Raw genomic sequence first — 27321 nt, 5'->3', positions numbered from 1 at the left:
TTAAGCAACTGAGCCACCCAGGTGCCCATAGACCTTTATTTTTATAGAAGAAACAGCATAACTGCATGTGGCAAGCTTTTGCAGTGTAGAATTGTGTCACAACAGAGGAAATCCTTTCTGTTTGGATCAGCAGTTATAGTTCAGGTCCCTGGTTTACCTGGTTGTGGGTCCCAAATTGTAAGGAGGAGAAGGAAACAAACTATTCCTGTTCTCAACAAGGCTTCTAAGCCTAAATCTAAAAAGTGATGGTGTCACTAAGGTTTGGTAAGGGGGAGCGGTGGTGGTTTTTGGCTTCTCATTCCTTTGGTCAGAGGGTTGGCTGGAATCAGGGGGCAAAAAAAAAAAGAGCTTTGGATTCACAAGAGTCTGCTTTCTACAGTGGGTTGTTGCCTACTCTTCTGCTCCTTTGGTTTCTTCTGCAAAACCCCATTCATTAAGTACTTTCTGGCTTGGTTGGCCTCCTCCCTCATGTCTGAGATTCTCCTCTCTCGCTAAATTCTTCCTTCTGGGTTACCCTATTTGGATCCATCAATGCTTTAGGACTTTAGTGATGGGGGAATCTAGTTCCTGTTATATGATTGTCAGCTCCTGGGCCTCAGGAAAGCCATACTGAACTTTGTGCTGGTCAAACAGCTTGCGCAGGGCACTGATGTAGAGTGCATGGTACTTGTCCACTATCTTCTTGTTTGGCTTCTTAATCCTAGGGATTGGCAGGGGCTCCCCAACTATGGAGAAGGAGAAGAGACAAGCATCTGAGCCTCCCTTCCTCAACTCAAATTACCCATCCCTCAGAGGGATCTATATACTGAAACTCAGTATCTGTGTCTCCTCCCTTTCCTCTGTTCTTTCCCTCTGCTCTACCCCCATCCCATCCCATATTCTCCAAATACCTAATCTCATGCATGCTGAGAGTAAGCTCAGAAGAGTGTTGAAGGAATGCATGTGAATCATCATGCTCTCTTGGCAGCTACTGAATGGCAACAACTCTTATCTGTTTAGTTGTCCTGCCCACCCTGCCCTCAACCATACCTACTGGAATTTCCAGTGCCCATCCCAGCTGTGTGCTGGGTCTCCTAGACTTGATGGATGACCTGGGTGGTGGGAATCAACGACCAGAGTGGTCCAGAGGTATTGGAAAGCTTACCAACAGTGGTAATGGGCAGATTGAAAGGAAGGAAGCCCCAGGATTCTCGAGTGAGGCCCCGGCCATGGAAGGTACAGAAATTTAGTCCCAGGATTTTTTTGAATGTGTCCTGGAAGGTTTTTTGGAAGAACCTTATCCATGTGCCCTCAGGGAAGGTCTCTTGATTGTGAACCTCATTCTCTCCAAAGGAATAGGAAGGGACAAGGTACGCTCTGCAAAGAAAGGAGCATAAGTATTAACTCTCCCAGGTAGCTTCCCCCCAGCAAAACCGTCTCCAAGGTAGGAAGACTTTCCAAACATCCCATTATAGGACAAGAACCCAAGCACCCAAACATCTTCATGTCTCATTCTTGCCATGCTCCACCCTTCTAAATGAACCCTTTGTGGGGAGCTGCTGCATCTTGTCCCCTGATAGGAAGAAGCAAATTTTAGACAATCTAACTGCCTTCACTGCACCCAGGATCCAGAGTGATCTTCCTAAACTGCATATCTGGACATGTCATTTCTCTCTTTAAAACTCTTCCAGAGATCCTCACTTTGTATCATGCTGCTTACCATGGCTTTTGTGCTCTAGCCCTGCCTACCTGGCAAGCTTCCTCTCTCCCCACCACTTCCTTGCAATCTGCTTAGCCATTCTAAATGTGCCAAGTTGCTGCTTGTCTATGCTGCTTTGTACATTCTGCTCCCTCTGCCAGAAATGCTTCCTATGTCTTCACATAGTTAATTCTACTGTGCCCTTCAATGCTCAGCTCCAATTTCAATCTCTTAAAGAAAGCTTTTTTGACTACCTCCAGTTCCCTCCTCCACAGTGTAGATTAGGTACCCTTCATCTACTGCTTCTCTTTCTCCACACTAACACTATTCTAACTCAGTTATTCCAGTCATCTCCTTACCTGTCTTCCTCCCTAGTTGTCTGTTAAGCTGATCAAAGGTGGGAACTGTGTCGTTCATCTTTGAATATCTAGGGCCTCACATAGTGCCTGATACATTGTAGGTCAACTGAGTTCTTTCTCCCATTTTGTCTGATTGGCAACTCCTACTATTTTAGCTCACAATTCAGATGTCACCCACTTATGAAACTTCTACATTAAGAGTGAAAATTTTTTCATTAATTATTGCTACCATAGCACTTTGTATATATCTCCATTATAGCACATCTGCTGAGTTTTTTCTATGTGTCAGCACTGTTTTGAGCCATAGGGACACATCAGTGAACAAAATGGATTAAAACAATTTTTGTCAGCAAAAATGAACTACTGGGACCTTATGAAGATAAAAAGCTTCTGCACAGAAAAGGAAACAACCAACAAAACTAAAAGGCAACCAACATAATGGGAAAAGATATTTGCAAATGACATATCAGACAAAGGGCTAGTATCCAAAATCTATAAAGAGCTCACTAAACTCCACACCCGGAAAACAAATAACCCAGTGAAGAAATGGGCAGAAAACATGAATAGACACTTCTCTAAAGAAGACATCCAGATGGCCAACAGACACATGAAAAGATGCTCAACGTCGCTCCTCATCAGGGAAATACAAATCAAAACCACACTCAGATATCACCTCACGCCAGAGTGGCCAAAATGAAGAAATCAGGAGACTATAGATGCTGGAGAGGATGTGGAGAAACGGGAACCCTCTTGCACTGTTGGTGGGAATGCAAATTGGTGCAGCCGCTCTGGAAAGCAGTGTGGAGGTTCCTCAGAAAATTAAAAATAGACCTACCCTATGACCCAGCAATAGCACTGCTAGGAATTTACCCAAGGGATACAAGAGTACTGATGCATAGGGGCACTTGTACCCCAATGTTTATAGCAGCACTCTCAACAATAGTCAAATTATGGAAAGAGCCTAAATGTCCATCAACTGATGAATGGATAAAGAAATTGTGGTTTACACACTCAGATACCACCTCACGCCAGTCAGAGTGGCCAAAATGAAGAAATCAGGAGACTTAGATGCTGGAGAGGATGTGGAGAAACAGGAACCCTCTTGCACTGTTGGTGGGAATGCAAATTGGTGGAGCCGCTCTGGAAAGCAGTGTGGAGGTTCCTCAGAAAATTAAAAATAGACCTACCCTATGACCCAGCAATAGCACTGCTAGGAATTTATCCAAGGGATACAGGAGTACTGATGCATAGGGGCACTTGTACCCCAATGTTTATAGCAGCACTGTCAACAATAGCCAAATTATGGAAAGAGCCTAAATGTCCATCAACTGATGAATGGATCAAGAAATTGTGGTTTATATACACAATGGAATACTACGTGGCAATGAGAAAAAATGAAATATGGCCTTTTGTAGCAACGTGGATGGAACTGGAGAGTGTGATGCTAAGTGAAATAAGCCATACAGAGAAAGACAGATACCATATGGTCTCACTCTTATGTGGATCCTGAGAAACTTAACAGAAACCCATGGGGGAGGGGAAGGAAAAAAAAAAAAAGAGGTTAGAGTGGGAGAGAGCCAAAGCATAAGAGACTCTTAAAAACTGAGAACAAACTGAGGGTTGATGGGGGGTGGGAGGGAGGGCAGGGTGGGTGATGGGTATTGAGGAGGGCACCTTTTGGGATGAGCACTGGGTGTTGTATGGAAACCAATTTGACAGTAAATTTCATATATTAAAAAATAAAAAATAAATAAATTTAAAAAATAAATAAAATAAATAAAAATTAAAAAAAGAAATTGTGGTTTATATATACAATGGAATACTACAGGGCAATGAGAAAGAACGAAATATGGCCCTTTGTAGCAACGTGGATGGAACTGGAGAGTGTTATGCTAAGTGAGATAAGCCATACAGAGAAGGACAGATACCATCTGTTCTCACTCTGATGTGGATCCTGAGAAACTTAGCAGAAACCCATGGGGGAGGGGAAGGAAAAAAAAAAAAAGAGGTTAGAGTGGGAGAGAGCCAAAGCATAAGAGACTGTTAAAAACTGAGAACAATCTGAGGGTTGATGGGGGGTGGGAGGGAAGGAAGGGTGGGTGATGGGTATTGAAGAGGGCACCTTTTGGGATGAGCACTGGGTGTTTTATGGAAACCAATTTGACAATAAATTTCATATATTGAAGAAAAAAAATAAAAAAAATAAAATCAGAAAAAAAAAAGAATTCCCCGGGGGGGGGAATAAAATAAAATAAAAACAATTTTGTCCTCATGGAGCTTATATTTTTTTCTTGAGGGAAGACAGACAGTAAACAATAACAAATAAACAAAAAACAGATATATAAATAAATAAAATCAGTGATATATAAGAGGATGATAAACGCAACCAGAAAAAGTAGAGCAAGATGGTCAAGATAGACCTTACTGAGAAGCAACATTTGAGCAAATACCTGGAGGAGGTAAAGCAATCAATTATTTGGAGGAATAATGTTCCAGGCAGAGGGGACAGCTAGAGCAAAGGTCCTAAGGCAGGAGCATGTAGCTTGTTTGAAGTGTAGCAAGGAGCCCAGTGTAGCTCTGACAGAGTAAGCAAGGGTGAGACCAGGGGGTGATGAGGACTGGCTAAGGACCAGAATAGAGTTCTGCAGGCCCTTGTAAAGATTTTGGCTTTTGCTCAGAGTGAAATGGGAGCCATTGGAACATTTGGAGTAGTGACATAATCTCACATTTAATGTAATCATCTTAGCTACAGTTGAGAATATTCTCTTGGATGTAGGGGAGAGAGGAAAAGAAGCAGGTAGAGCGTTTTGGAGACTATGTAATAATCTAGGGCAGAGATGATGCTAGTTTAAACCAGGGAGGGGGTTGTAGTTGAGATGATAAGTGGTTGGCTCCTGTATAGTTATATGTGTGCATGTCTGATGTTCCCATTGGACTGTCAGTTTCTTAAAGGCAAGAACAAGGTCTTATTTATTTTTATACCCTCAATGCCTAGTACTATGCCTGACACACAGTAAGCATTAGGTGACTGCTGAAGGAATGCATCCTATTCCTGAAACCAAATTATATGCTGTTTGGGGACAACAACCATATCTTCTGTATTTTTGCAACCCCACAACACCAAGCCTAGTGCCTTCCTTGCCCCGGGTAGGTTCTCTGGGCCTCTCAGTTAATGAGTTGATATAGAGTGAAGCTCCACTTCCCCAGACCTACAGCCAACTAGGCTAATGGGAAGGAGGTAAAGGTCTTTTCCTACTGTTCTTTCTCCAACTTCAAGTAAAAGAAATGCCTACAAATGTATCTGGAGGCCCAAACACCATTAAGACACAGTGTGAAGGTGCAGAGGGAAGCAATCAGACTAAAGAAGGAGCCCCCTTTAACAGGTTTCCAAGGGAGGGAACCATTCTGGAGAGGTGCTACAGAGTACCCATGGCACCCTGACAATAGGGTACAGAACCTGGGGACCCACCCTGTCTTCAGTGCCAACTTCACAAAACCTTTACGTTCTTTAAGGTAGATGATAGAGGCTCCTGGTCGGCACAAGAGGGCTTCAGCAGCTCCACCAACCACAATAACCACAGCATTTCCTGAGCCTTTTTGGGTCAGCAAATACTTCAAGGCCAACTCACTCACTGGGCACACACCTGTGAAACCAAAGAATCAAGTAGCATAACAAACTTGGTGCCTGAGATTGGGGTGAGGTGTTCCTCTGGGCTCTTCCTGCTGGAGACAGTTCTGTTTCCTGAATATTGTTTCCATTTTTCTGTCTTTGACCTCCACATCCTGGGTTAGCCGTAGCCTGAGGTTAGTCCTTAGGGTCAGCTTCTGGCATTGGAGGTTCTGTACTACTACAGTTGGGGATACCTTGAGTTCCTCTGCCTGCTTCCTCTTAGCTCAATAGTATTTAAGCCCATCCCTTCCCTTTCTACCCATAAACCATAGCCATCTTTGACTCTCCCCAATCTTACAGGTCTGGAGACTCTCCAGAGTTTTCTCCCTCAGGGGTGATCAGGATTAGCCACCACAAACCTGCTTTCTCCCTAGAGCAACCTGCCAACTGGGAGCCATTGGCTTGGGTTTCTGTAGAGTATGTAGATCCAGGAGCCTGTACAAACCAAACTGAAATGTAGACGAACTATGGAATGAGGGTAATACCCTGCTGTTCGACAACAGTCATGGAGTCTTTCCTCACTTCTGCTTTTCATCTTTACTCTGGGATTACTTTTTATTCTCTCTTGAGATGGCAGAAGTTGCCCCCAAGCCTTAATCATTTGGTTCATGCCAAACTCAGAGGGGAGCAGAACCATCCTCTGGGACTCAGTGGTCCCACCTAACCTCTCCAGATAAATGTATCTTTTTAATGTTTGGTTTCAGTTGTTTTCTGGTGTCCAGAAGTGGAATATTCATCCAGAGAGAAGGACATTTCTAACAGTACCCTGGCTTAAAGCCTGGCATGGGGAAGTTGTCTTGGATTCTGATGTATGCCTATCCTTTATTCTTTGACATCTTATGCAAGTTTGAAGGGGTTCCCAGGAAATGAAGATCATGGGCAAGGAGGGTACAAGCTAGTATGAGAGACTTTAAAATGTCTTTAAGAGATTTTGAGAGCTTCTATACAAATGGCCAAAATAAGCCAAGTGACATCCCAGAAAGAATCTAGCAAAGTTCATCTGAGCTGCCCCATTCATGTCTGATTTTTCCTACATTTGGGTTTCATATTTGGCTTTTGCCTTTTGCTTTCCACTTTTGCTTTAATCCTGAGATCCAGTCTTCTGCTTCCTCCTCTGAAAGGATTCCTGGCAACTCTTATAAATGCCTGTAACTTATCCTACTAGGCAGTAGGCAAACCCTGCCTCCCAGATCTTGGACAGAACCTGATGCTTAGCCACATATTCTTTTTATTGGCTTAGTGTGTTCTGGACTCATTTTCTACTAAGTTCTCTTCTAGCAGGATGTGAGATGTGGACTGTTAGGGCTTCCTGGGGCCAGAGCCCTGAGGTAAGTCAGAGAATGGAATGATTTCTTATACTCACCCATTGACATCACATATTCTCGCACAATTGGGATCCAGAAGATCCCTTCCAAGGTCCCTACTGAAGGGGTGATGCCTGGGAAAAGCCGAGAAAAGCCAGTGGCCTCAGTAGCAAAGTTGATGAACACACCATAAGAGACAATGCCATGGGGGTGATTGGCAATGATATAGTTTTGTTCCGGAGAGATGTCATGAGTCTTCACCAGCTGTTAGAGGGAAATTAACTCAGAGAAGTGGATAAGAATAAGGAAGAGAGGACATGTGGACCCATATACTAGCACATAGCCCATTTTCCTTGGGAAGCCTCAAATCCCTGTTCATTGGGATGTAATCATTGTCATAGGATTGCCAGGGGTTATGATGCTCAGAGGATTTGCCACTGTGAAGAAAGGCTGCTATCTATCCATCTTCCCCCCTGCCCATCCATCTTGGGGGCCTACTCTGCATTATGCCCTCTGGGCCTTGACCTTCACTGCTGGCTACTAAAGCGTTTGAAAACATGGAGCTAAGTGGGAAAGGTGAGTCCAGGCAACAGAAACCAAGGGCACTCAGAGGAAGGGTGGTTACCTTTATTGGGAAATAATTTTGAAAATACTTCCAGAGGGTCCAATTTCGTACCCAAGCTGAACGCCTACCACCTGTGGATACAGAAGGGAAGGAAAGAGCAGGTGAGATATTGCCAATCCCTTTACCTATCCCAGAGGTGGAGGGTTCTTTCTACAGTCCTCAGGTCACAGATGAGTTCCCATTTTCATACTTCCATATTTCTAGAACACAGAGCTGTAGGTACTGTCCCTGAATCCAACCCCCAAGAAGATATAGGAGGTTTGTGCTCTCCAGGAGCCAGCCAAGAAGGTGATGGGAAGATATCCCAAGGCTGGGGGCACCTTCCCTGAAACCTCTTAATTCTTCTTAGGAAGCCTGGGAGAGATCTCTGTTCCTTGCTGACATTTGCTCCCCTCTCTCCCTCTCCTTCCCTCTACCCGTATTTGCTTCTTTTAATTTTTCCTGCTGTCCACCTTCCTATCTCATTTCCTTTCCCTTTCCCCATCTTTCTTCTTTGCACTCCTTCTCCCTATGCCTCTTCCACTCTCTCCATCCATTTCCTTCTCCCTGTGGTTCCATCCTTGGCACAGACAGGTACCACCATTCTTACCTTGACTGTGAGTATTCCAGTCATAGGCGAGCCAGGTTAAGGCGAGCACAGACAAGATCCAGAATTTAGTGAACATCAGAAAGTAGGGTATAAGAATAATAGGAATTGCTCCTGAGGGGACACAAAGGGTTTATGCCCTTCAGATTCCTTCAAGTTTAATATAATTCTAACTACCATCTCTGCTCTCTACTGAAGGAGCAGATCAAGGCTGGTGTGAGACCCTTCTTTCCCACTTCCCTCACAAACCCTCCCCACTCTGCTGTAGTCCAGGCTGACCTCTGAGTCCTTGGATCTGGGTCCTTTTGATGGCTGAGATCTTAACTGAGGAAAATGCATAACCATGACATTCTCAGAGCAGGCCCTCAGCTGGGGTCAAAGGACAGCAGCCCTCCTTGGCAAGTGGTTTCCCAAGAGCAGCACTTGCACCAGTGGCTGAAATCCCCATTCTGGGACTTCAGGAATTCCTTTCTAAAAGCTTAACCCTCCTTTCTTGGTGGGACTGCTAAACCAGCACATACCAGAGGAGAAGGGGCTGTCTGCAGTACACAGGCTGTTTGATGCTGAGAAGAAAACATGTATTAGAAACTGCTTTACTAGGTTCAATTTTGTCTTATTCAAAATGTTTCAAAAGTTCAGAAGGGGAAATATTATCTCTGTTAGCAAAGGGCCACAACAGGCTATGAAATGTAAACATGATGCATCTCACAGCAGTGGGAATTCCCATTTTAAAATCTGCAGTCATGAGAAAGAGGGGCTAAGTACACATAGTGTTAATGAAAAAAGACCCAGCTAAGGGAATGACTTCTTTGACCAGGTAACCACATCACAAGAGATAAAATTTCCAGAGAATGGAAAGAAACTCAAAAATTACTTAGAAGTGGGTTTGTCTCTTGAATTTTGGACATAGATGAAAATAATAGGAAAAAAGATAGAACAGGCCTTTCTTTAAAGATCATGTTATGGAGTAGAAGAAATCTTAGTGATAGGCTGAATCCTCTTTGCAAGAGCTGGCTGAGATAGTTTTTATAAGCATGCCAATTAAATAGGAAATAGTGGTGGGAGAAATTTTATAGGAAGCTTGCCATCTATAAATGTCCTACTACCCCTGATCCTCATAAAAGATGAGAGTAAATTTGCTAGGTAAGCTCCAGAGGAAAACTCAGCAAGAATCATTAATTAAAGGTAGTCTGAGTGTATAATTTCTCTTATATCTTGCTTCAAATAGATTTAGTTTGCATCACCAGTATTTAGAACAGTGCCCTGCACACAGTAGGTGTTTAACAAATATCTATAGACTGGCTAGAAGATAAAATAAGTGTTTTCTCTTTTCAATAATACGTAAACTTAAATGTTAGTGTTTTGTCAGATTTGTGCTATTTATTTTTTTTTTAACGTTTATTTTTGAGACAGAGAGAGACAAAGCATGAACGGGGGAGGGTCAGAGAGAGGGAGACACAGAATCTGAAACAAGCTTCAGGCTCTGAGCTGTCAGCACAGAGCCCGATGCGGGGCCCAAACTCACGGACCACGAGATCATGACCTGGGCCGAAGTCGGCCGCTCAACCGACTGAGCCACCCAGGCGCCCCAGATTTGTGCTATTTAAATGTGATGTTATTTAAAAAGCATGGATGGATTGTGTACCTTATATCTGATCTCTTTCAGTTATTCACAAGTCCTAACGGTAGTCTAAACAAGAGCCATACCTTGATAAACACCTCCTTGTGGAATCTATTTGAACTGCAGGTGTGGCACCTCAGGAGACCATAAACGTCCTTTGAGGAGAAGCCTGCCAGACCTGGCCTGTACGAATGTCACTGGCATCACTCACAGAAGTGGGATTTAAAGACATAAGAGAAACAGAGGCCAAACATGGAAGAGCTAAAGCTCATGGACCAAGGAGTTCTGTGACAGAAAGGAAAGGTATTTGAGGCAAGAATGATGGAGAACAACCATTTGTGTGTATGTATACGTGACCCTCCCTTAGATATTATGGCCTTGACACCAGGAGATGCTTCCAATATCTTGTCTGTGTTGAAGGGAGAAGTCGTAGTGTGGATTATCAAGGAAGAGGTTCACATAAGGTAGGCTCCTAATTTAGTTTATATTGAAGATGGCCAAGCCATTCTAATAGATGTATAGTGTGGTATCTCATCATAATTCTAATTTGCATTTCCCAAATACTTAATGATGCTTCCATCTGCCTTCTGTATATCCTCTTCGGTGAGGTGTCTGTTCATTTCACTTTAGTCCATTTTTCAATTGAGTTTTTTTGTTTTGTTTTGCTTTGTTTTTAGTGGTGAGTTTTAAGAAGAGTCCTTTATATATTCTGGATACAAGTTCTTTGTTGGATATGTGATTTGCAAACATTTTCTCCCGGTCTGCTTTATCTTTTCATTGTCTAAACAGGCTCTTTCTTAGGGCAAAAGCTTTTAATTTTGATGAAGACAAATGTATCATTTCTCCCCTTTCCAGATTGTGCTTTTGATGTAAAATCTAAGAACTTTTTACCTCACCTCATGTCATGAAGGTTTTCTTTTTCTTATTTTTAATGAAGGCTTCTTTGTAAGTTTTTTACTAAACGTTTTACAGTTTTGTGTTTTACATTTATGTCTCTGATCCACTTTGAGTTATTTTTTTAGTAAGATGTGAGGTTTAAATTTTTTTATTTTATTTTTTTTCAATATATGAAATTTATTGTCAAATTCGTTTCCATACAACACCCCCTGTTCATCCCAAAAGGTGCCCTCCTCAATACCCATCACCCACCCTCCCCTCCCTCCCACCCCCCATCAACCCTCAGTTTGTTCTCAGTTTTTAAGAGTCTCTTATGCTTTGGCTCTCTCCCACTTTAACCTCTTCTTTTTTTTCCTTCCCCTCCCCCATGGGTTTCTGTTCAGTTTCTCAGGATCCCCATAAGAGTGAAAACAGATGGTATCTGTCTTTCTCTGTATGGCTTATTTCACTTAGCATCACACTCTCCAGTTCCATCCACGTTGCTACAAAGGGCCATATTTCATTCTTTCTCATTGCCCTGTAGTACTCCATTGTGTATAGAAACCACAATTTCTTTATCCATTCATCAGTTGATGGACATTTAGGCTCTTTCCATAATTTGGCTATTGTTGAGAGTGCTGCTATAAACACTGGGGTACAAGTGCCCCTATGCATCAGAACTCCTGTATCCCTTGGGTAAATTCCTAGCAGTGCTATTGCTGGGTCATAGGGTAGGTCTATTTTTAATTTTCTGAGGGACCTCCACACTGCTTTCCAGAGTGGCTGCACCAGTTTGCATTCCCACCAACAGTGCAAGAGGGTTCCCATTTCTCCACATCCTCTCCAGCATCTATAGTCTCCTGATTTGTTCATTTTGGCCACTCTGACTGGCGTGAGGTGATATCTGAGTGTGGTTTTGATTTGTATTTCCCTGATAAGGAGCAACGTTGAGCATCTTTTCATGTGCCTGTTGGTCATCCGGATGTCTTCTTTAGAGAAGTGTCTATTCATGTTTTCTGCCCATTTCTTCACTGGATTATTTGTTTTTCAGGTGTGGAGTTTGGTGAGCTCTTTAGAGATTTTGGATACTAGCCCTTTGTCTGATATGTCTTTTGCAAATATCTTTTCCCATTATGTTGGTTGCCTTTTAGTTTTGTTGATTGTTTCCTTTGCTGTGCAGAAGCTTTTTATCTTCATAAGGTCCCAGTAGTTCATTTTTGCTTTTAATTCCCTTGTCTTTGAGGATGTGTCAAGTAAGAGATTGCTACGGCTGAGGTCAGAGAGGTCTTTCCTGCTTTCTCCTCTAGGGTTTTGATGGTTTCCTGTCTCACATTCAGGTCCTGTATCCATTTTGAGTTTATTTTTGTGAATGGTGTGAGAAAGTGGTCTAGTTTCAACCTTCTGCATGTTGCTGTCCAGTTCTCCCAGCACCATTTGTTAAAGAGACTATCTTTTTTTCCATTGGATGTTCTTTCCTGCTTTGTCAAAGATTAGTTGGCCATACGTTTGTGGGTCTAGTTCTGGGGTTTCTATTCTATTCCATTGGTCTATGTGTCTGTTTTTGTGCCATAAATTTTTTTTTAATATTTATTCATTTCTGAGAGACAGAGAGAGAGAGAGAGAGTGCGAGCGGGGTAGGGGCAGAGAGAGAGGGAGACACAGAATCTGAAGCTCCACGCTCTGAGTTGTCAGCAGAGAGCCCGAGAGAGGCTTGAACCCACGAATCGCAAGATCATGACCTGAGCTGAAGTCGGACACTTAACTGACTGAGCCACTGAAGTGCCCCTAAGATGCGAGATTTTGATCAAGGTTCATTTACTACATATGGATATCCAATTGTTCCAGCATCATTTGTTTAAAACACTACCCTTCTTCCACTGAATTGCTTTTGCGTCTTTGTTAAAGATCAACTGGCCACAGGAGGGTTCAATAGAGAGATCTTGAACTCACCTTCCCCCACGAACACAGTATCTCTACAGCTACAGAAGGAACAATTCCCTCTGAAAAGGGCCTGAAGCCTAGCTGAACAGAGACTCCATGACAAAGAATAAAAGGGCCACATTGAGATAGGTAGGAGAGGTGGAGACACAGTCTAGCAAGAAACCCCCACCTCAGGAACAGTGACCCACAATTGGAAGGGGTGTCAAAATCTGGAGCTCATCCCTAAGGACTGAGGGGTTTGTGCCCCATTTCAGGCCTCCCAAACCTTGGGAACTGCACCAGAGAGATGAGACTGCACAGCATCTGGTGTTAAAAATCAATGGGGTTTACTTTCAGGAGAACCATAGGGCCATAGGAAATGGAGGATTCATTCACTCTTGAAAGGGCTTATGTACAGACCCTCTTGCCCTGGGATCCAGCACAAAAGCAACAGTTTGAACAGAACCTGGACCATATTTTGAGGACACTCATTTGCTTTTGTTTTTCTTTTATGATTTATTTTTTTATTTTTTAAGATTTACATCCAAATTAGTATATAGTGAAGCAATGATTTCAGGAGCAAATTCTTTAATGCCCCTTACCCATTTAGCCCATCCCCCCTCCCACAACCCCTCCAGTAACCCTCAGTTTGTTCTCCATATTTATGAGTCTCTTCTGTTTTGTCCCCTTCCCTGTTTTTATATTATTTTTGTTTCCCTTCCCTTACGTTCATCTGTTTTGTCTCTTAAAGTCCTCATATGAGTGAAGTCATATGATTTTTGTCTTTCTCTGATTGACTAATTTCACTGAGCATAATACCCTCCAGTTCCATCCATGTAGTTGCAAATGGCAAGATTTCATTCTTTCTGATTGCCAAGTAATACTCCATTATATATGTATACCACATCTTCTTTATCCATTCATCCATCGATGGACATTTGGGCTCTTTCCATACTTTGGCTATTGTTGATAGTGCTGCTATAAACATGGGGGTGCATGTGTCCCTTCGAAATAGCACACCTATATCCCTTGGATAAATGCCTAGTAGTGCAATTGCTGGGTCGTAGGGTAGTTCTATTTTTAGTTTTTTGAGAAACCTCTATACTGTTTTCCAGAGTGGCTGCACCAGCTTGCATTCCCACCAACAATGCAAAAGAGATCCTCTTTCTCTGCATCCTTGCCAACATCTGTTGTTGCCTGAGTTGTTAATGTTAGCCATTCTGACAGGTGTGAGGTGGTATCTCATTGTGGTTTTGATTTGTATTTCCCTGATGATGAGTGATGTGGAGCATTTTTTAATGTGTTGGTTGGCCATCTGGATTTCTTCTTTGGAGATGTGTCTATTCATGTCTTTTGCCCATTTCTTCACTGGATTATTTGTTTTTTGGGTGTTGAGTTTGATAAATTATTTGTAGATTTTGGATACTAACCCTTTATCTGATAAGGACACTCATTTGTTGATCTTAAATCATCTGCTGAAGAAGCAGAAACTTGTTGGGATGCTTTCCAAGGATGGAGGCACTGGTGGGTGTCATTTTTGAGTTCTTCTGCTTTGTTGGTTGGCACTAGCAGGTGACTTTTACAAACCCTACCTCTAGCCTGCTAGCTCCACTGGGAGTGCCACCCCCCACCCCCCCTTAAACTGCAGGTGTAGCCTACCCCACTCCAGCTGGGCTGGCCAAGTGTCCCACTCTCATGTTCACAGTTGTGGCCCACTGAGTCAGCAAGCACATGCAGCCCACACAAAGGACACCCCCTGAGCACCTGGTGTGGGTGGCCAGGGGGAATTGCATTTCTGGGCCCCATGAGCCCCAAATAATTGGAGAGATAGTCTTTGGCAGGCTACCACCCACAGGGCACTGCACAAACAACAGACTGAAACAAATCCCCCAGTCTTCATGTGAAAAAGTTTTATTTTCTTGTCCTCAAGTTTCAGCCTGAGGGGCAGGTTCAGGTTTGCCTCACATCCAGAGGCAGCCCCAGGGAACATGGGCAGGGAGACACCACTGTTGGGGGTAGAGTTTACTTTAAAAAAAAGAACATGGGGGGAGTAAAAATACAGTTTTTAGGATTGCTCAAAACAAAATGAAAAAAGAAAACTGCAAAGCAGAAACATACCCATAAATATAGAGAACAAACTGATGGCTATGAAGGGGGTTGGGCAAAATGTGAAGGGGAATGGGAAGCACAGGCTTTAAATCATGGAATGAGTAAGTCATGGGAATGAAAGGTATAGCATAGGGAATATAGTAAATGGTATTGTAATAGTGTGTATGGTGACAGATGGTAGCTACACTTGTGAATATAGCATAACTATAAAGTTGCTGAATAACTATGTTGCACACCTGAAACTAATGTAACATTGTATGTCAATTGTACTTTAATAAACATAAAATAAAATGTCAAAAAAGAACCCTCAAAACAAAGACTGCAAACAAAGACAAAGAAGGACATTACTTAATGATAAAGGGGTCAATCTAACAAAAGGATATAATATTTGTAAATATTTACACACCCAACGTAGAAGCACATAAATATGTAAAACAAATATTAACAGACCTAAAGGGAGAAATTGACAGCAAGCAATAAAGTAATAGTAGGGGAGTTTAATACCTCACTAACATCATGGATAGACTATCCAGACAGAAAAGCAATAAGGAAACATCAGCCTTAATGACACATGAGACCACATGGACTTAATAGATATATACAGAATATTTCTTCCCCAAGTAGCATAATGCACTTTCTTTTCAAGTGCACATGAAACATTCTCCAGGATAGATCATATTAGGCCACAAAACAAGTCTCAGTAAATTTAAAAAGATTGAGATATCAAGCATTTTCCTCCAATCACAATACTACGAAACTAGAAATCAACTACAAGAAGAAAACTGGAAGCATCCCAGTATGTAGAAGCTAAACAACATGCTACTGAACAACCAATGGGTCAATGAAGAAATCAAAGGAGAAAATTAAAAATACCTGGAGACAAATGAAAATAGAAATACAGTAGTCCAAAAATTGTGGGAAGAAGCAAAAGCAGTTTTAAGAGGGAACTTTATAGCAATACATGGTTACCTCAAGTAACAAGAAAAATGTCAAACAACCTAACGCTACATCTACTGGATCTAGAAAAAGAACAAATAAAGCTCAAAGTGAATAGAAGGAAGGAAACAGTAAATATCAGAGCAGAAATAAACGAAACAAAGAGTAAAAAGACAACAGAAAAGATCAATAAAACTAAGAGCTTGTTCTTTTTTTAAAAATGTTTATTTATTTTTGACAGAGAGAGAGAGAGAGAGAGAGCACAAGCAAGGGAGGGGCAGAGAGAGAGAGGAAGACACAGAATCTGAACCAGGCTCTGAGTTGTTAGCAGGCTCCAGGCTGTCAGCACAGAGCCCAATGTGGGGCTTGAACTCATGAGCCGTGAGGTCATAACCTAAGCCAAAGTCAGCCACTTAACCAACTGAGCCACCCAGGCACCCCAGACTAGGACTTTGTTCTTTGAAGAGATAAGCAAAATTGACAAATCTTTAGCCAGACTCATCAAGAAAAAAGAGAGGGCTCAAATAAAAATAGAAATGCAAGAGGAGCACTTTAACTGATATCATAGAGATACAAAAGATCACAAGAGACTATTAACAATTATTATGCCACAGGGGCACCTGGGTGGCTCAGTTGGTTGAGTGTCTGACTTCGGCTCAGGTCATGATCTCACAGTTCATGGGTTCAAGCCCTGCGTCAGGCTCTGTGCTGACAGCTTGGAGCCTGGAGCCTGCTTCACATTCTGTGTGTCCCTCTTTCTCTGCCCCTCCCCCACTTATGCTCTGTCTCTTTCTCTCTCAAAAATATATAAACATTAAAAAAATTTTAAAAAAACCAATTATGCCAACAAATTGGAAACCTAGAAGAAGTGGATAAATTCCTAGAAGCATACAATCTTCTAAGATTGAATCATGAAGAACTAGACTGACTGGTAATTAAAAATCTCTCAACAAACAAAAGTCCAGGATCAGATGGCTTCACTGGTAAATTCTACCAAACATTCACAAAAGATTTAATACCTACTCTTCTCAAACTCTTCCAAAAAACTGAAAAGGAGGGAACACTTCCAAACTCATTTCATGAGGTCAGAAGTAACTTGATACCCAAACCAGACAAGAACAACAACACCCACCCACCCACACACACACACACACATGAAAAAAGAAAAAAAGAAAAAGGAAAAAAATTATAGGCCAATATCCCTAGTGAACAAAACACAAAAATCCTCAATAAAATATTAGTAAATTGAATTCAGTAACACATTTAAAAGGATCATATACTATGATCAAGTGGGATTTATTTCAGAGATGCAAGGATGGTTCAGCATCCACTAATCAAACAACATGATACACCACATTAATAAAAATGAAGGATAGAAATAACATGATTATCTCAATAGATGCAGAAAAAGCACCCGACAAAATTCAATATCCATTTACGATAAAAACTCATGAGGGAATGTACCTCAATATAATAAAGACCATATATGACAAACCCACAGCTAACATCATACTCATCAGTGAAAAGCTGAAGGTTTTTCTGCTAACATTAGGAACAAGACAAAGATGCCCATTCTCACCACTTTTATTCAACATGATATTGGAAGTCCTAATCACAGCAATTAGACAAAAAAAAAAAAAAGAAAGAAAGAAATAAAAGGGATACAAATCAGAAAGGAAGTAAAATACTCACTATTTGTAGATCACATGATACTATATAGAGAAAATCCTAAAGACCACAAAAAAACTGTTAGAACTAATAAATGAATTCAGTAAAGTTGCAGGACTCAAAATCAATATACAGAAATCTGCTGCATTTTTATACACTAACAACAAACCATCACAAAGAGAGTGTAAGAAAACAATCCCATTTACAACTGCATAAAAAAATACCTGGGAATAAATTTACCCAAGGAGGTGAAAGACCTGTACGCTGAAAACTACAAGACATTGATAAAGGAAATTGAAGAAGACACAAATATATGGAAAGATGGTCTGTGCTCATGGATTGGAAGAATTAACATTATTAAAATGTCCATACCACCTTAAGCAATCTACAAATTCAATGCAATCTCTATCAAAATCCCAATGACATTTTTCACAGAATTAGAATAATTCTAAAATTTGTGTGGAACTTCCAAAAATCTTGACTAGCCAAAACAATCTTGAGAAAGTAGAATAAAGCTGGAGGTATCATACTCCTGATTTCAGACTATACTACAAAGCTATAGTAATCAAGACAGTATTGTATTGGCATAAAAACATATAGATCAGGGGCACCTGGGTGGCTCAGTAGGTTGAGTGTCCAACTTCAGCTCATATCACGATCTTGTTGTTGGAGGGTTTGAGCCCCATGTCAGGCTCTGTGCTGACAGCTCAGATCCTGGAGCCTGCTTCAGATTCTGTGTCTCCTTCTCTCTCTACCCCTCCCCTGCTCACACTCTGTCTCTCTCTCTCTCTCAAAAACAAATAAACATTAAAAAAAAACATAGACCAATGGAATAGGATAGAAAGCCCAGAAATAAGCCCACACATATATGATCAATTAACTTATGGCAAAAGAGTCAATAATATACAATGGGAAAAAGACAGTTTCTTCACCAAATGGTGTAAATATAAGAACATTGGGGAGCAAATGGTAATTTAATAATTCAACATCTAACATGGCTTCCTATGACTCTTAGGGTGAAGTCCAGTCTTGTAATATGGGCTTCAAAGGCACTGTGTGGTGGAGCCCCAGGCCACCCCCTTGTCCTCTGCACTCCACCATACTGTTCCGTCAGTTCCTTCAATTCATTCTGCTCTCTAGCCTCTGGGCCTCTGTGCATTTTGTCCCTTTTACCTGGAAGAACCTTTCCTCAGCTCTTTCCTGGATAGTTCCTATTTATCTTTTAGGCCTCAAGATAAATGTCACAGTTTCAATGTTTTGGCACTATCTTCGACTTCTTTCTCTTTCCCATTCATTCTCCTGCCTGTATCTCCATTGTTACTGCTATGGTTGAAGGCTTGATCTCCTCGGGTTTGGACTGCAATCTTGAGTCTGTTCTTTTTGCCTGCATGTCCCTTCCCCTCTGGTCCATTTTCCATGTTATTGCCAGATTGCTTTTTAAAGCACAGTCATGGGGCGCCTGGGTGGCGCAGTCGGTTAAGCGTCCGACTTCAGCCAGGTCACGATCTCGCGGTCCGTGAGTTCGAGCCCCGCGTCAGGCTCTGGGCTGATGGCTCGGAGCCTGGAGCCTGTTTCCGATTCTGTGTCTCCTTCTCTCTCTGCCCCTCCCCCGTTCATGCTCTGTCTCTCTCTGTCCCAAAAATAAATAAAAAAAAAAATAAATAAATAAAAAAAAATAAAGCACAGTCATAATGTTGTTTGCCTCTGAAACCTTCAATATTTTCCCACTGCAACAGAAAAAAAGTGTAAACATGTAGTCCCTCCGTGGACTAGCCCCAAACACCTTCCTCACCTCATCTCTCACTACCTGCACTCATACTGCTTATGCTCTAGCCCAGTATTTCTCAAAGCATTGTCCTTATATCACTGTAGGTACACTAGATGATCTGAGGTGGTGTATGGATGGTAAATCATTTTAATATATAGTGAATAAAAAGTGAATTTATGGTAGTGATCTAAAATATCTGTTATAATACACTAATTTAGGTAACAGCAATGAGTCAATTTGGAAAAAAATGTTAAGTCATAATAGCATATTTCTATTTTCTACTCAACTGTAGAAAAAACGAGAAGGTGGGATGTGAATGGCTGAAATATGGGAAACAGGGGCCCAACCACCTTAGTGTACTCCCCATTCCCAACTCTATACCTTTGGTGGTGCTGTTCCTTTATTCTGACTACCCTCTCTTCAACTTTCTGCCTATCAAAGTTCTTTCAGCCTTCAAGGATTTGCTCAAATGATACCCCCTTGATGATACTTTTGGTGATTCTCTGCTCAGAATGAAGGGTACCCTCCTCCACACACCCACAGCACATTACTTATGCTTCTGTTTGACCCTGTTTCACTCTGGTGCTTATGTAGTTAGTACCTCACAAGTCTAGCCCTCTCCCTATTAGACACTAAGCTTCTTTTGTTTTATAAATTTTTAAGTTTATTTATTTATTTATTTATTTAGAGATAGCGGGAGAGAGAGAGAGAGCAGGGGAGGGATAGAGAGAGAGGGAGAGAGACAATCCCAAGGAGGCTCCATGCTGTCAGCACAGAGCCCAATGTGGGGTTCAAACTCATGAACTGTGAGATCATGATTTGAGCTGAAATAAAGAGTCAGATGCTTAACTGAGCCACTGAGGCACCCTCAGCACTTATTATTAATAAGCACTCATTCAGGACTTAATGTACATTATCTCATTTAATTCTCTCATAACCCTGACAAGTAGATAATTTTATTATCCCCATTTTATATATGAACAAATGTGATGCTCGGAGTGGTCAAACTTTGGGGGAATAAAAAGTTCCAAGCTTTAGGAAAAAAGTAGGTAGCATTTGTAGAGTCTTTACTATGTGCCAAGAGCTATTTTAGACACTTTGTGTGTGTTAGCTCATATTGATACCTGTAGGAAAGAAAGTTCATGCCTTCCAGGAACTGACAGTCTAGTGGAGAAAATTGATACCATAAATAGTGGATAGATTACAGAGGGTAAGACTATATAGTCAAATGTTATTTTATGTGAACCCAAGCAGAAGACCATTCCTTACTGCTGGGGAACCTGGAAAGGCTTCTTGTGGAGGGTAAGATTTAAGTTGAATTTTGGAGAAAGAGTAGGATTCTGACAGAGAGATTAGTGGAGGAAGGGCCTTCCATGCATGAGGAAGAACTTGAACAAAGATCTGTAGATGGAGGAGCCCAAGGTCCATAACACCATAACCTGAAAAAGTACAGGGAGACCGGGAAGACATGGAATAGGAGATGGAACTGAGAAGGAAGCTGGGGAGATTAGGCTTCATGCTAGAGGAAATATGAAGCCAGTGAAGGTTATCAAGCAGAGGAACAGCATGATCATGATCATATCTGTGTATCAGGAAGATAATTTGAGACAACTGTAGTAGCAAGAGAAACTGTAGGCACCAATTAAGAGATGCAGTAATATATTTTTAAAGTGTTTATTTATTTATATTTGAGAGAGAGAGAGAGAGAGAGAGAGAGAGAGAGAGCAGGAAAGGGGCAGAGAGAGGGAGAGAGAGAATCCAAAGCAAGCTCTGTGCTGTCAGCACAGAGCCCAGTGTGGGACTCAATCCCATGAACTGAGATCATGACCTGAGCTGAAATCAAGAGTCAGACACTCGACTGACTGAGCCATTCAGGTGCCCCAAGATGCAGTAGTTTAGATGAGAGACAATGGGAACACGAAGTAGGTTACTATCTCTCAAACCAATTTGAAAGATACTATGGAGTAGAATTTTCAGAGTTTGGCAGTTGATCAGATGTAGGGGGTGAATGAATAATGCCTTGAAGGATCTGGGAATGCTAGGAAAGTATTAAAGTCTCTATTTACCTAATTTTCTAGGATCTAGTTACTCATTATTCTTCCTGAAGGTGCAATGAAATCAGAACGTAGGGTGCTTGTCTCAGAAGTGGTTGGCTTTCCTCTGTTGATTAAATGGCAAGGTTGGCAGTGTCTTATGAGTTGGAGTGGTTGGACTTGAAGTAATGTCAATTTCTATAACAGAAAGAAAGAAAATGAACATCTATTGAGGATTTTTTTGGCTCTTTGATCTTCAGAATGGTTTTTAGAGGCAGATACTATACTCTGTTTCTACAATGGTGGAGGGTGAATGGCTTACTTGTGAAGATCACATAAAAAATAATATTGATGGAGGCGCCTGGGTGGCTCAGTCAATTAAGTGTCCAACTGTTGATTTTGGCTCAGGTCATCATCTCACAGCTTGTGAAGTCAAACCCTGCATCAGGTTCTGCACTGAGAGTGCAGAGCCTGCTTAGCATTCTCTCTCTCCCTCTCTTTCTGCCCCCCCTCTCAAAATTAGATAGATAAACTTTAAGAAGAAATAACATTGACTTACTTGCACAAGGTCCAGTAGCAACAGGTGGCAGACGTGGCCTATCTGATTACTAAGACTATGTTCTATTTTATGTAGTATCAGAAACCAGAGAAAGAAGGCAGACCTAAAAAAAGTTGGGGGTGATCAGAGGTGATCAGGTGAAACAGAGGAAAAAGAAAAAGAGATGGACTTAATGGTCTCTACTGAGAGAGAATTTAGAATTTAGTGTCAATTTACTGTCAGGCCTGGTCTTGTGAGAAATATAACTATGACAAGATATGGCTCCTATTCTCATGGGGCTTATTGAGTAGAGGGGGCAAAGGATACAAGGGCTGCTACCTAACCTATTTTTACAAAGTACTTTGGACTTTCAGAGGTGATACGGTCTTGGGTTGGCTAGAAAATGTTGTAGAGAAGATGTGAATTGAGCAATATTTCAAAGGACAGTTTGTCCATGATTATTAGTCCAGGGAGAGGGATCAGAACATCTTTCCAGTGGAAGGAATAGTCAGAGCATAGGTGAAGGAGTGGGAGAGTACCCTTTATGTTTGTTGTATGAATAGACTGCTTGGAACACAAGCTTCTTATAGGGGAAGAGTGGGGGGATGAGCTGGTTAAAGGTTAGAGCCAGAGAGTGGAGGAGGGCCTTGAATGCCCAGGCTAACACATTTGTACGTCACTGAGTAGGCAGTGGGAAATCACTGACTATTTTTGAGCAGGAGAAGACTGTAATTAAAGATGTTTTCAAAAGACTCTACTGGGAGCAAGCAGTGGAATAGATTGGAGAGGGTGAAGACTAGAGGGTAGAGAGCCAGGAAAGCGGATATTGCAACAGTTTAGATAGATGGTGACACATGCCCAGAAAAGAAGAGACAGAGAGCCATCCTCCAATGGAAGCTGGCCCTCAGAGGGCCTCTCAGGGCCATTGCCTAATTCTAAGGGTCACGAATATTTGTATTTTACACCTCCCCCAAACTGTCTTTTCATTCCTCTCTTCTCCCTTCTTCCCTCCTTCTTGTTCCTCTCCTTTTTCTCCTCTTTCTCCCTATTTCCTCTCCCATTACTTTCAGGGATGCGCAGTAATCAGCCATGATTCTAAACATCATTCAGGAAAGTGGAGAGGTGCTGAGGGAGGCTCTGAGCAAGAGAGAGGAATGAAAGAAAGCAGGTGCATGAAAAAATTAAGAAGGAAATTAAGGAAGGAAGGAATTTAGGAAGGAAGAAAGGAAGAAAGGAAGGGAGGATGGAAGCTATTCTATATGGAGCATTTACTGTATACCAAGCTAAGAGGATGGGGATACTGAGGCTTAGAGGGGTCTGAATACTTGTTGGAAGTCACACAGCTAATTGTTATCCAAGTTTGACAAACTCGAGAACCCATGTCCTGTTCATCATGCTTCACTGTTTCTATTTCCTGCTTTTCCTGATCCCCTCAACTTGGTGTGATAATTTTTCCCTGAAACCCTAATATCACTTTGTTGTGACTATTTCTTTCACTTACTACAGTCTGTCTTACATTGTAGTGACTTCTGTGTGTGTCCAGCACTGATGCATAAACTGTGTACAATGGTGGAACTAATGATTGCTTTATCTTTGTTGTTAGATAGTAAGGAGTTTGTATTTGATCTATGGTAGTTTCGACAAGGACCGTCACCACCTTGTAATGAGTATTTGCTCTATAACTATTGAACAGATTTGAATGTCTTAGGCACCTCTGGGGACATCTTACACTGTTACAGATGCTCCAAGACCCAGGATTCATGTTGTATTTCTAGCACAATCACTAAAATGATAGAAACAGGATGTATAACATCTAACCTAGTAGAGGAAGGCAAATGGAATGATAAAAATAATCAATGTAAAACAAGACAAGATAGAGGCACCTGGTTGGCTCTGTTGGCTAAGCATCTGACTCTTGGTTTCCACTCAGGTCATGATCTCACACTTTGTAGGACCGGGCCCAGTGTCGGGCTCCATGCTGGCGGCGCTGAGCCTGCTTGAGATTCTCTCTCTACCCCTCCCTGCTCGTGCTTGCTCTCTTTCTCTCTCAAAATGAATAAACATTTTTTTAAAAAGAAAAAAAATAAAAGAAGTCAAGACAAATGGCCAACAAGCATATGAAAAGATGCTTAACATCACTAATTGTTAGGGAAATGCAATCAAAATCCCACAATGAGATATCACCTCACATTCATTAGGATGACTCCTATTAAAAATCCCCAGAAAATAAAGAAGTGTTGGAGAGAACGTGGAGAAATTGGAACCTTGTGCACTGTTGGTGGGAATGTAAAATGGGTGCAGGTGCTGTGGAAAATTTAAAGTGGAATTTACATGTGATCCAGCAATTCCACTTCTGGGAATATATCCAAAAGAATTGCAAACAGGATCACAGAGATATATTTGAACACTCATGTTCACAGAAGCATTATTTACGATATTCACACAATAGAATATTATTCAGCCTTAACAAGGAAGGAAATGTTGTCATGTGATACAGTGTGGGTGAAACATGAAGCTATTATGTTAAGTGAAATAAGCCAGTCGCAACAGGACAAATAGTGTATGATTCCACTTATATGAAGTACCCAGAGGAGTCAAATTCACAGAGACAGAAAGTAGAAGAGTAGTTGCCAGGGGCTGTGGGGAGGGGACAATGGTGAGTTCTTGTTCAATGGGTACAGACTTCAGGAAGAGAGCTCTGGAGGTGGATGGTGGTGACAGTTGCACAACACTGAATGTACTTAATGCTGCTGAAATGTACACTGAAAAATAGTTAAAATGGTTGGTTTGATGTTATATGTATTTTACCACAATTAAAAAAAACTTTTAAAAATGCAGGTGAAAGAAAACATTCACACTTATTAGTGTTTTCACTTAAGACACGTAGGTGCCATCATTTGTCCATAACATCCCCACCCCACATCTCCAGCTCTTCCAGAAGAAGTGGAAGCTGGTAAGATGGGGGGGGGAGTGGGCATTACTAGGAGGCTGACCCTCACTTCTGGGCCCTTACATATTCAGTGTTGGATATGCCTTGTACCCTATCCCTGTCCACAGTGTCCTTTGAAAGGGGGAAAGGAAGAGAGAAGAAAATACTTAAAAACAAATCATTTTCTGGGAGAAAAATGAAAACATTTCATTGAGGAGTGCTCCCTAGAAGAGTCAGAATAATCTGGGCACTTGTGTTCGAAGACCACACAAAGGGTTTCTGGGGCAGTACAGACCCCACACCTAAAGGGAAGAACTTACACACCTCTTCCTGTCTCTTTTATTAAAAAAATTTTTAATGTTTATCTTTGGGGGGGGAGGGGCAGAGAAAGGGAGACACAGAATCCAAAGCAGCTCCAGGCTCTGAGCTGTCAGCACAGAGACAGACTTGGGGCTCAAACTCACAGAGTTGTGAGATCATGACCTGAGCCAAAGTTGGACGCTTAACGGACTGAGCCACTTAGGCGCCCCTCTTCCTCTCTTGACCTCTTTTCCCTGCTCTCTAGTCCCCACACTTGCCCACTCTTTCTAGGATCCAGACTTGAAATGGTGGCTGCCACCGCAATACCAAGACTTTTAGGATATTCCTGTGCCCCCCTCACTTTCCTAACTGAGGGCTGCAACTTGTCAAAAAGGTCTGTTTGAGGACGTTAAGATAAACGCAAAGGAAAACAGAAAATATGAAAGACTAGAAGCAAGTTTACAGAAAAATCGCTTTTTTCCCCCTTAATACAGCTAGAGTCAGGCCATTGATGAACTAAGTGCTCAGCATGATTTGATTTCAATAAGGCTCAATAAGTCATCATCTATGGCAATCACAGATGCCTTTGGCAGTCTGGTGAAGCCTATGGACCCCTTCTCTGAATAACATTACAAATGCACAAAATAAAATATATAGACTTACAAAGGAAATGCAACATATTAAAACACAGTTCTCAAAGCATCACCAAAAATGTGTCATAGTAACATGGGCTTCTTGGTTTATGCATCAAATAACCAGACCTAACGGAAGTTCCAATAACCACTGGCATTTTGAAGTAGTCGTGAGCATAAATGACATTTTGAGATGCCTGCAACAACTGGCAAATGAAACGCAAATCTGTGATGTCTATTACTGACAAATTCACTGGTGCTGCTAATGTTTCTGTGGCTTGTTGCCTACATTCATTATTTCAATTCGAAGCTAGTGAAAATAAAGGTAAATTTTGCTATATGAATTCAAAGTTGTCCACCCCTACCCCAAATTCTAGGTCCATAAGCCTTTGGTTAAGACCCTTTGCTCTAAGGGAACATATAGTCTCCCATAGATTGGAATTGGCTGCCTTCAGGCAGACATTTCTCCCCATCCAGTTTCCAAGCTTTGGCCCTGGAATTGGTTGCCCATGAAGTCCTAGATTCTGGTTGGGAAAAGCTTAGCACTCTCAACCCATTTGCCCAGCACTGATAATTGCCATGCTCTGAGTCTACTGCACAACTGGCCTTCTATTAAAGTTCTGTCTGGGGTGCCTGGGTGGCTCGGTTGGTTAAGCATCCAACTTTGGCTCAGGTCATGATCTCACGGCTTGTGGGTTCGAGCCCCATGTTGGACTCTGCTGACAGCCTGGAGCCTGCTTCAGATTCTGTGTCTCCTTCTCTCCCTGCCCCATCCCCACTTGCACTGTCTCTCTCTCTGTCTCTCTCTCAAAAATAAATAATATGTTTTAAAATAAATAAATAAATAAATAAATGTTTTAAAAACTTTAAAAAAATGTTTGTTTAATGAGTCACTAGGGCAGCTCCCAGATTTTCCAGAATTTTCTCCCCATAGTTTTAGACTAGAAAATCACGTTATGCCTACCTAGCAATACCAACTCTGCAAGCCACCATCACCTTTGCCCCCAACCCTGAATAGGACTCTTTCTGGCAAGTTCAGAGGGGGTGAGCAGGGGGATGCATAAAATGGGTGATGGGCATTAAGGAGAGCACTTGTTGGGGTGAGCACTGAGTGCTGTAAGTGATGAATCACTACATTCTACTCCTGAAAGTGATATTACACTATATGTTAACTAACTGGAATTTAAATAAAATCTTGAAATTAACAAAAAAAAGAGGGGGCAGTCCTGGGAAGGCTGCGGTGATCTTTAAACCAGAACAACCAAAGGCTCACTCATGGCCTTCATGCCCTCAGTTGGAAAGAGGGAAATCTGATGATTTCGTTAGAAATCTAATGATTTCATTCTCGCTCAACAGCATCCATCTTTCTGGGTGAGAAGCAATAGTCCTTTCAGAGAGGGCGGGTGGGGTGGGGGGGGAAACCAGCCAAATGATCTCTTTGGAGCCTTCCTCATCTGGGGATTCTTGCCCTCATTCTTGGCCTGTTCTCATGTGCTCTCCAACCCCTGGTGTTCACTTACCTAAAAATACGTAGACGGGGAGCCACTGCAAAACAGACAGGGTTTGGAGGCATTCGTGAAGATCCAGTCGGGAAAGGAAGGCCATGGCTATTGTGGCAAGAAGCCCAAACAGAAGGCCAGCACTTCTAAAGCTGTGCTGCTTACAGGTGCTTTGCTTTCATCTCTTATCACTGAGTCCCTTTAGCTGCTGAAGGTTTTAGGCTTGACCTAACCTTTCCTCCAGTCTTCGTTGTTCTCTGTCCCGCCCTG

The 27321-nt window shown here is 41.9% G+C and overlaps 1 protein-coding gene across 2 annotated transcripts; it reads right to left on the bottom strand.

The window, feature by feature from the left end:
• On the bottom strand, positions 1–27321 carry DGAT2L6 (diacylglycerol O-acyltransferase 2 like 6). 2 transcript variants are annotated; one of them, XM_058713261.1, is made up of 7 exons: positions 27073–27321; positions 8226–8336; positions 7637–7707; positions 7071–7275; positions 5507–5681; positions 1145–1356; positions 1–725 (listed from the first exon to the last, which is right to left on the bottom strand). In XM_058713261.1, exons 1-7 carry the CDS (start codon positions 27155–27157, stop codon positions 571–573), a joined length of 1014 nt encoding a protein of 337 aa, XP_058569244.1. In that variant the 5' UTR covers positions 27158–27321; the 3' UTR covers positions 1–570. The 2 variants fall into 2 exon arrangements, with proteins under 2 accessions (XP_058569244.1, XP_058569245.1); XM_058713262.1 differs by lacking the exon at positions 8226–8336.

Source organism: Neofelis nebulosa, chromosome X (genome assembly GCF_028018385.1).
Source record: "Neofelis nebulosa isolate mNeoNeb1 chromosome X, mNeoNeb1.pri, whole genome shotgun sequence".
NCBI classification, from domain to species: Eukaryota; Metazoa; Chordata; class Mammalia; order Carnivora; family Felidae; genus Neofelis; species Neofelis nebulosa.
The sequence above is the reverse complement of the archived record's forward strand: the minus strand, read 5'-3'. Positions and strand labels throughout refer to the sequence as shown.

Coding starts and splice junctions, on each gene's coding strand:
- DGAT2L6 (XM_058713261.1), bottom strand. CDS start 27,157: ATGGCCTTCCTTTCCCGACTGGATCTTCACGAATGCCTCCAAACCCTG. Junction 5,682..7,070: donor AGAATATGTGATGTCAATGG/GTGAGTATAAGA, acceptor TTGGTTTCACAG/GTGTGTGCCCAGTGAGTGAG. Junction 1,357..5,506: donor AAGTTGGCACTGAAGACAGG/GTGGGTCCCCAG, acceptor CTTTCTTTGCAG/AGCGTACCTTGTCCCTTCCT.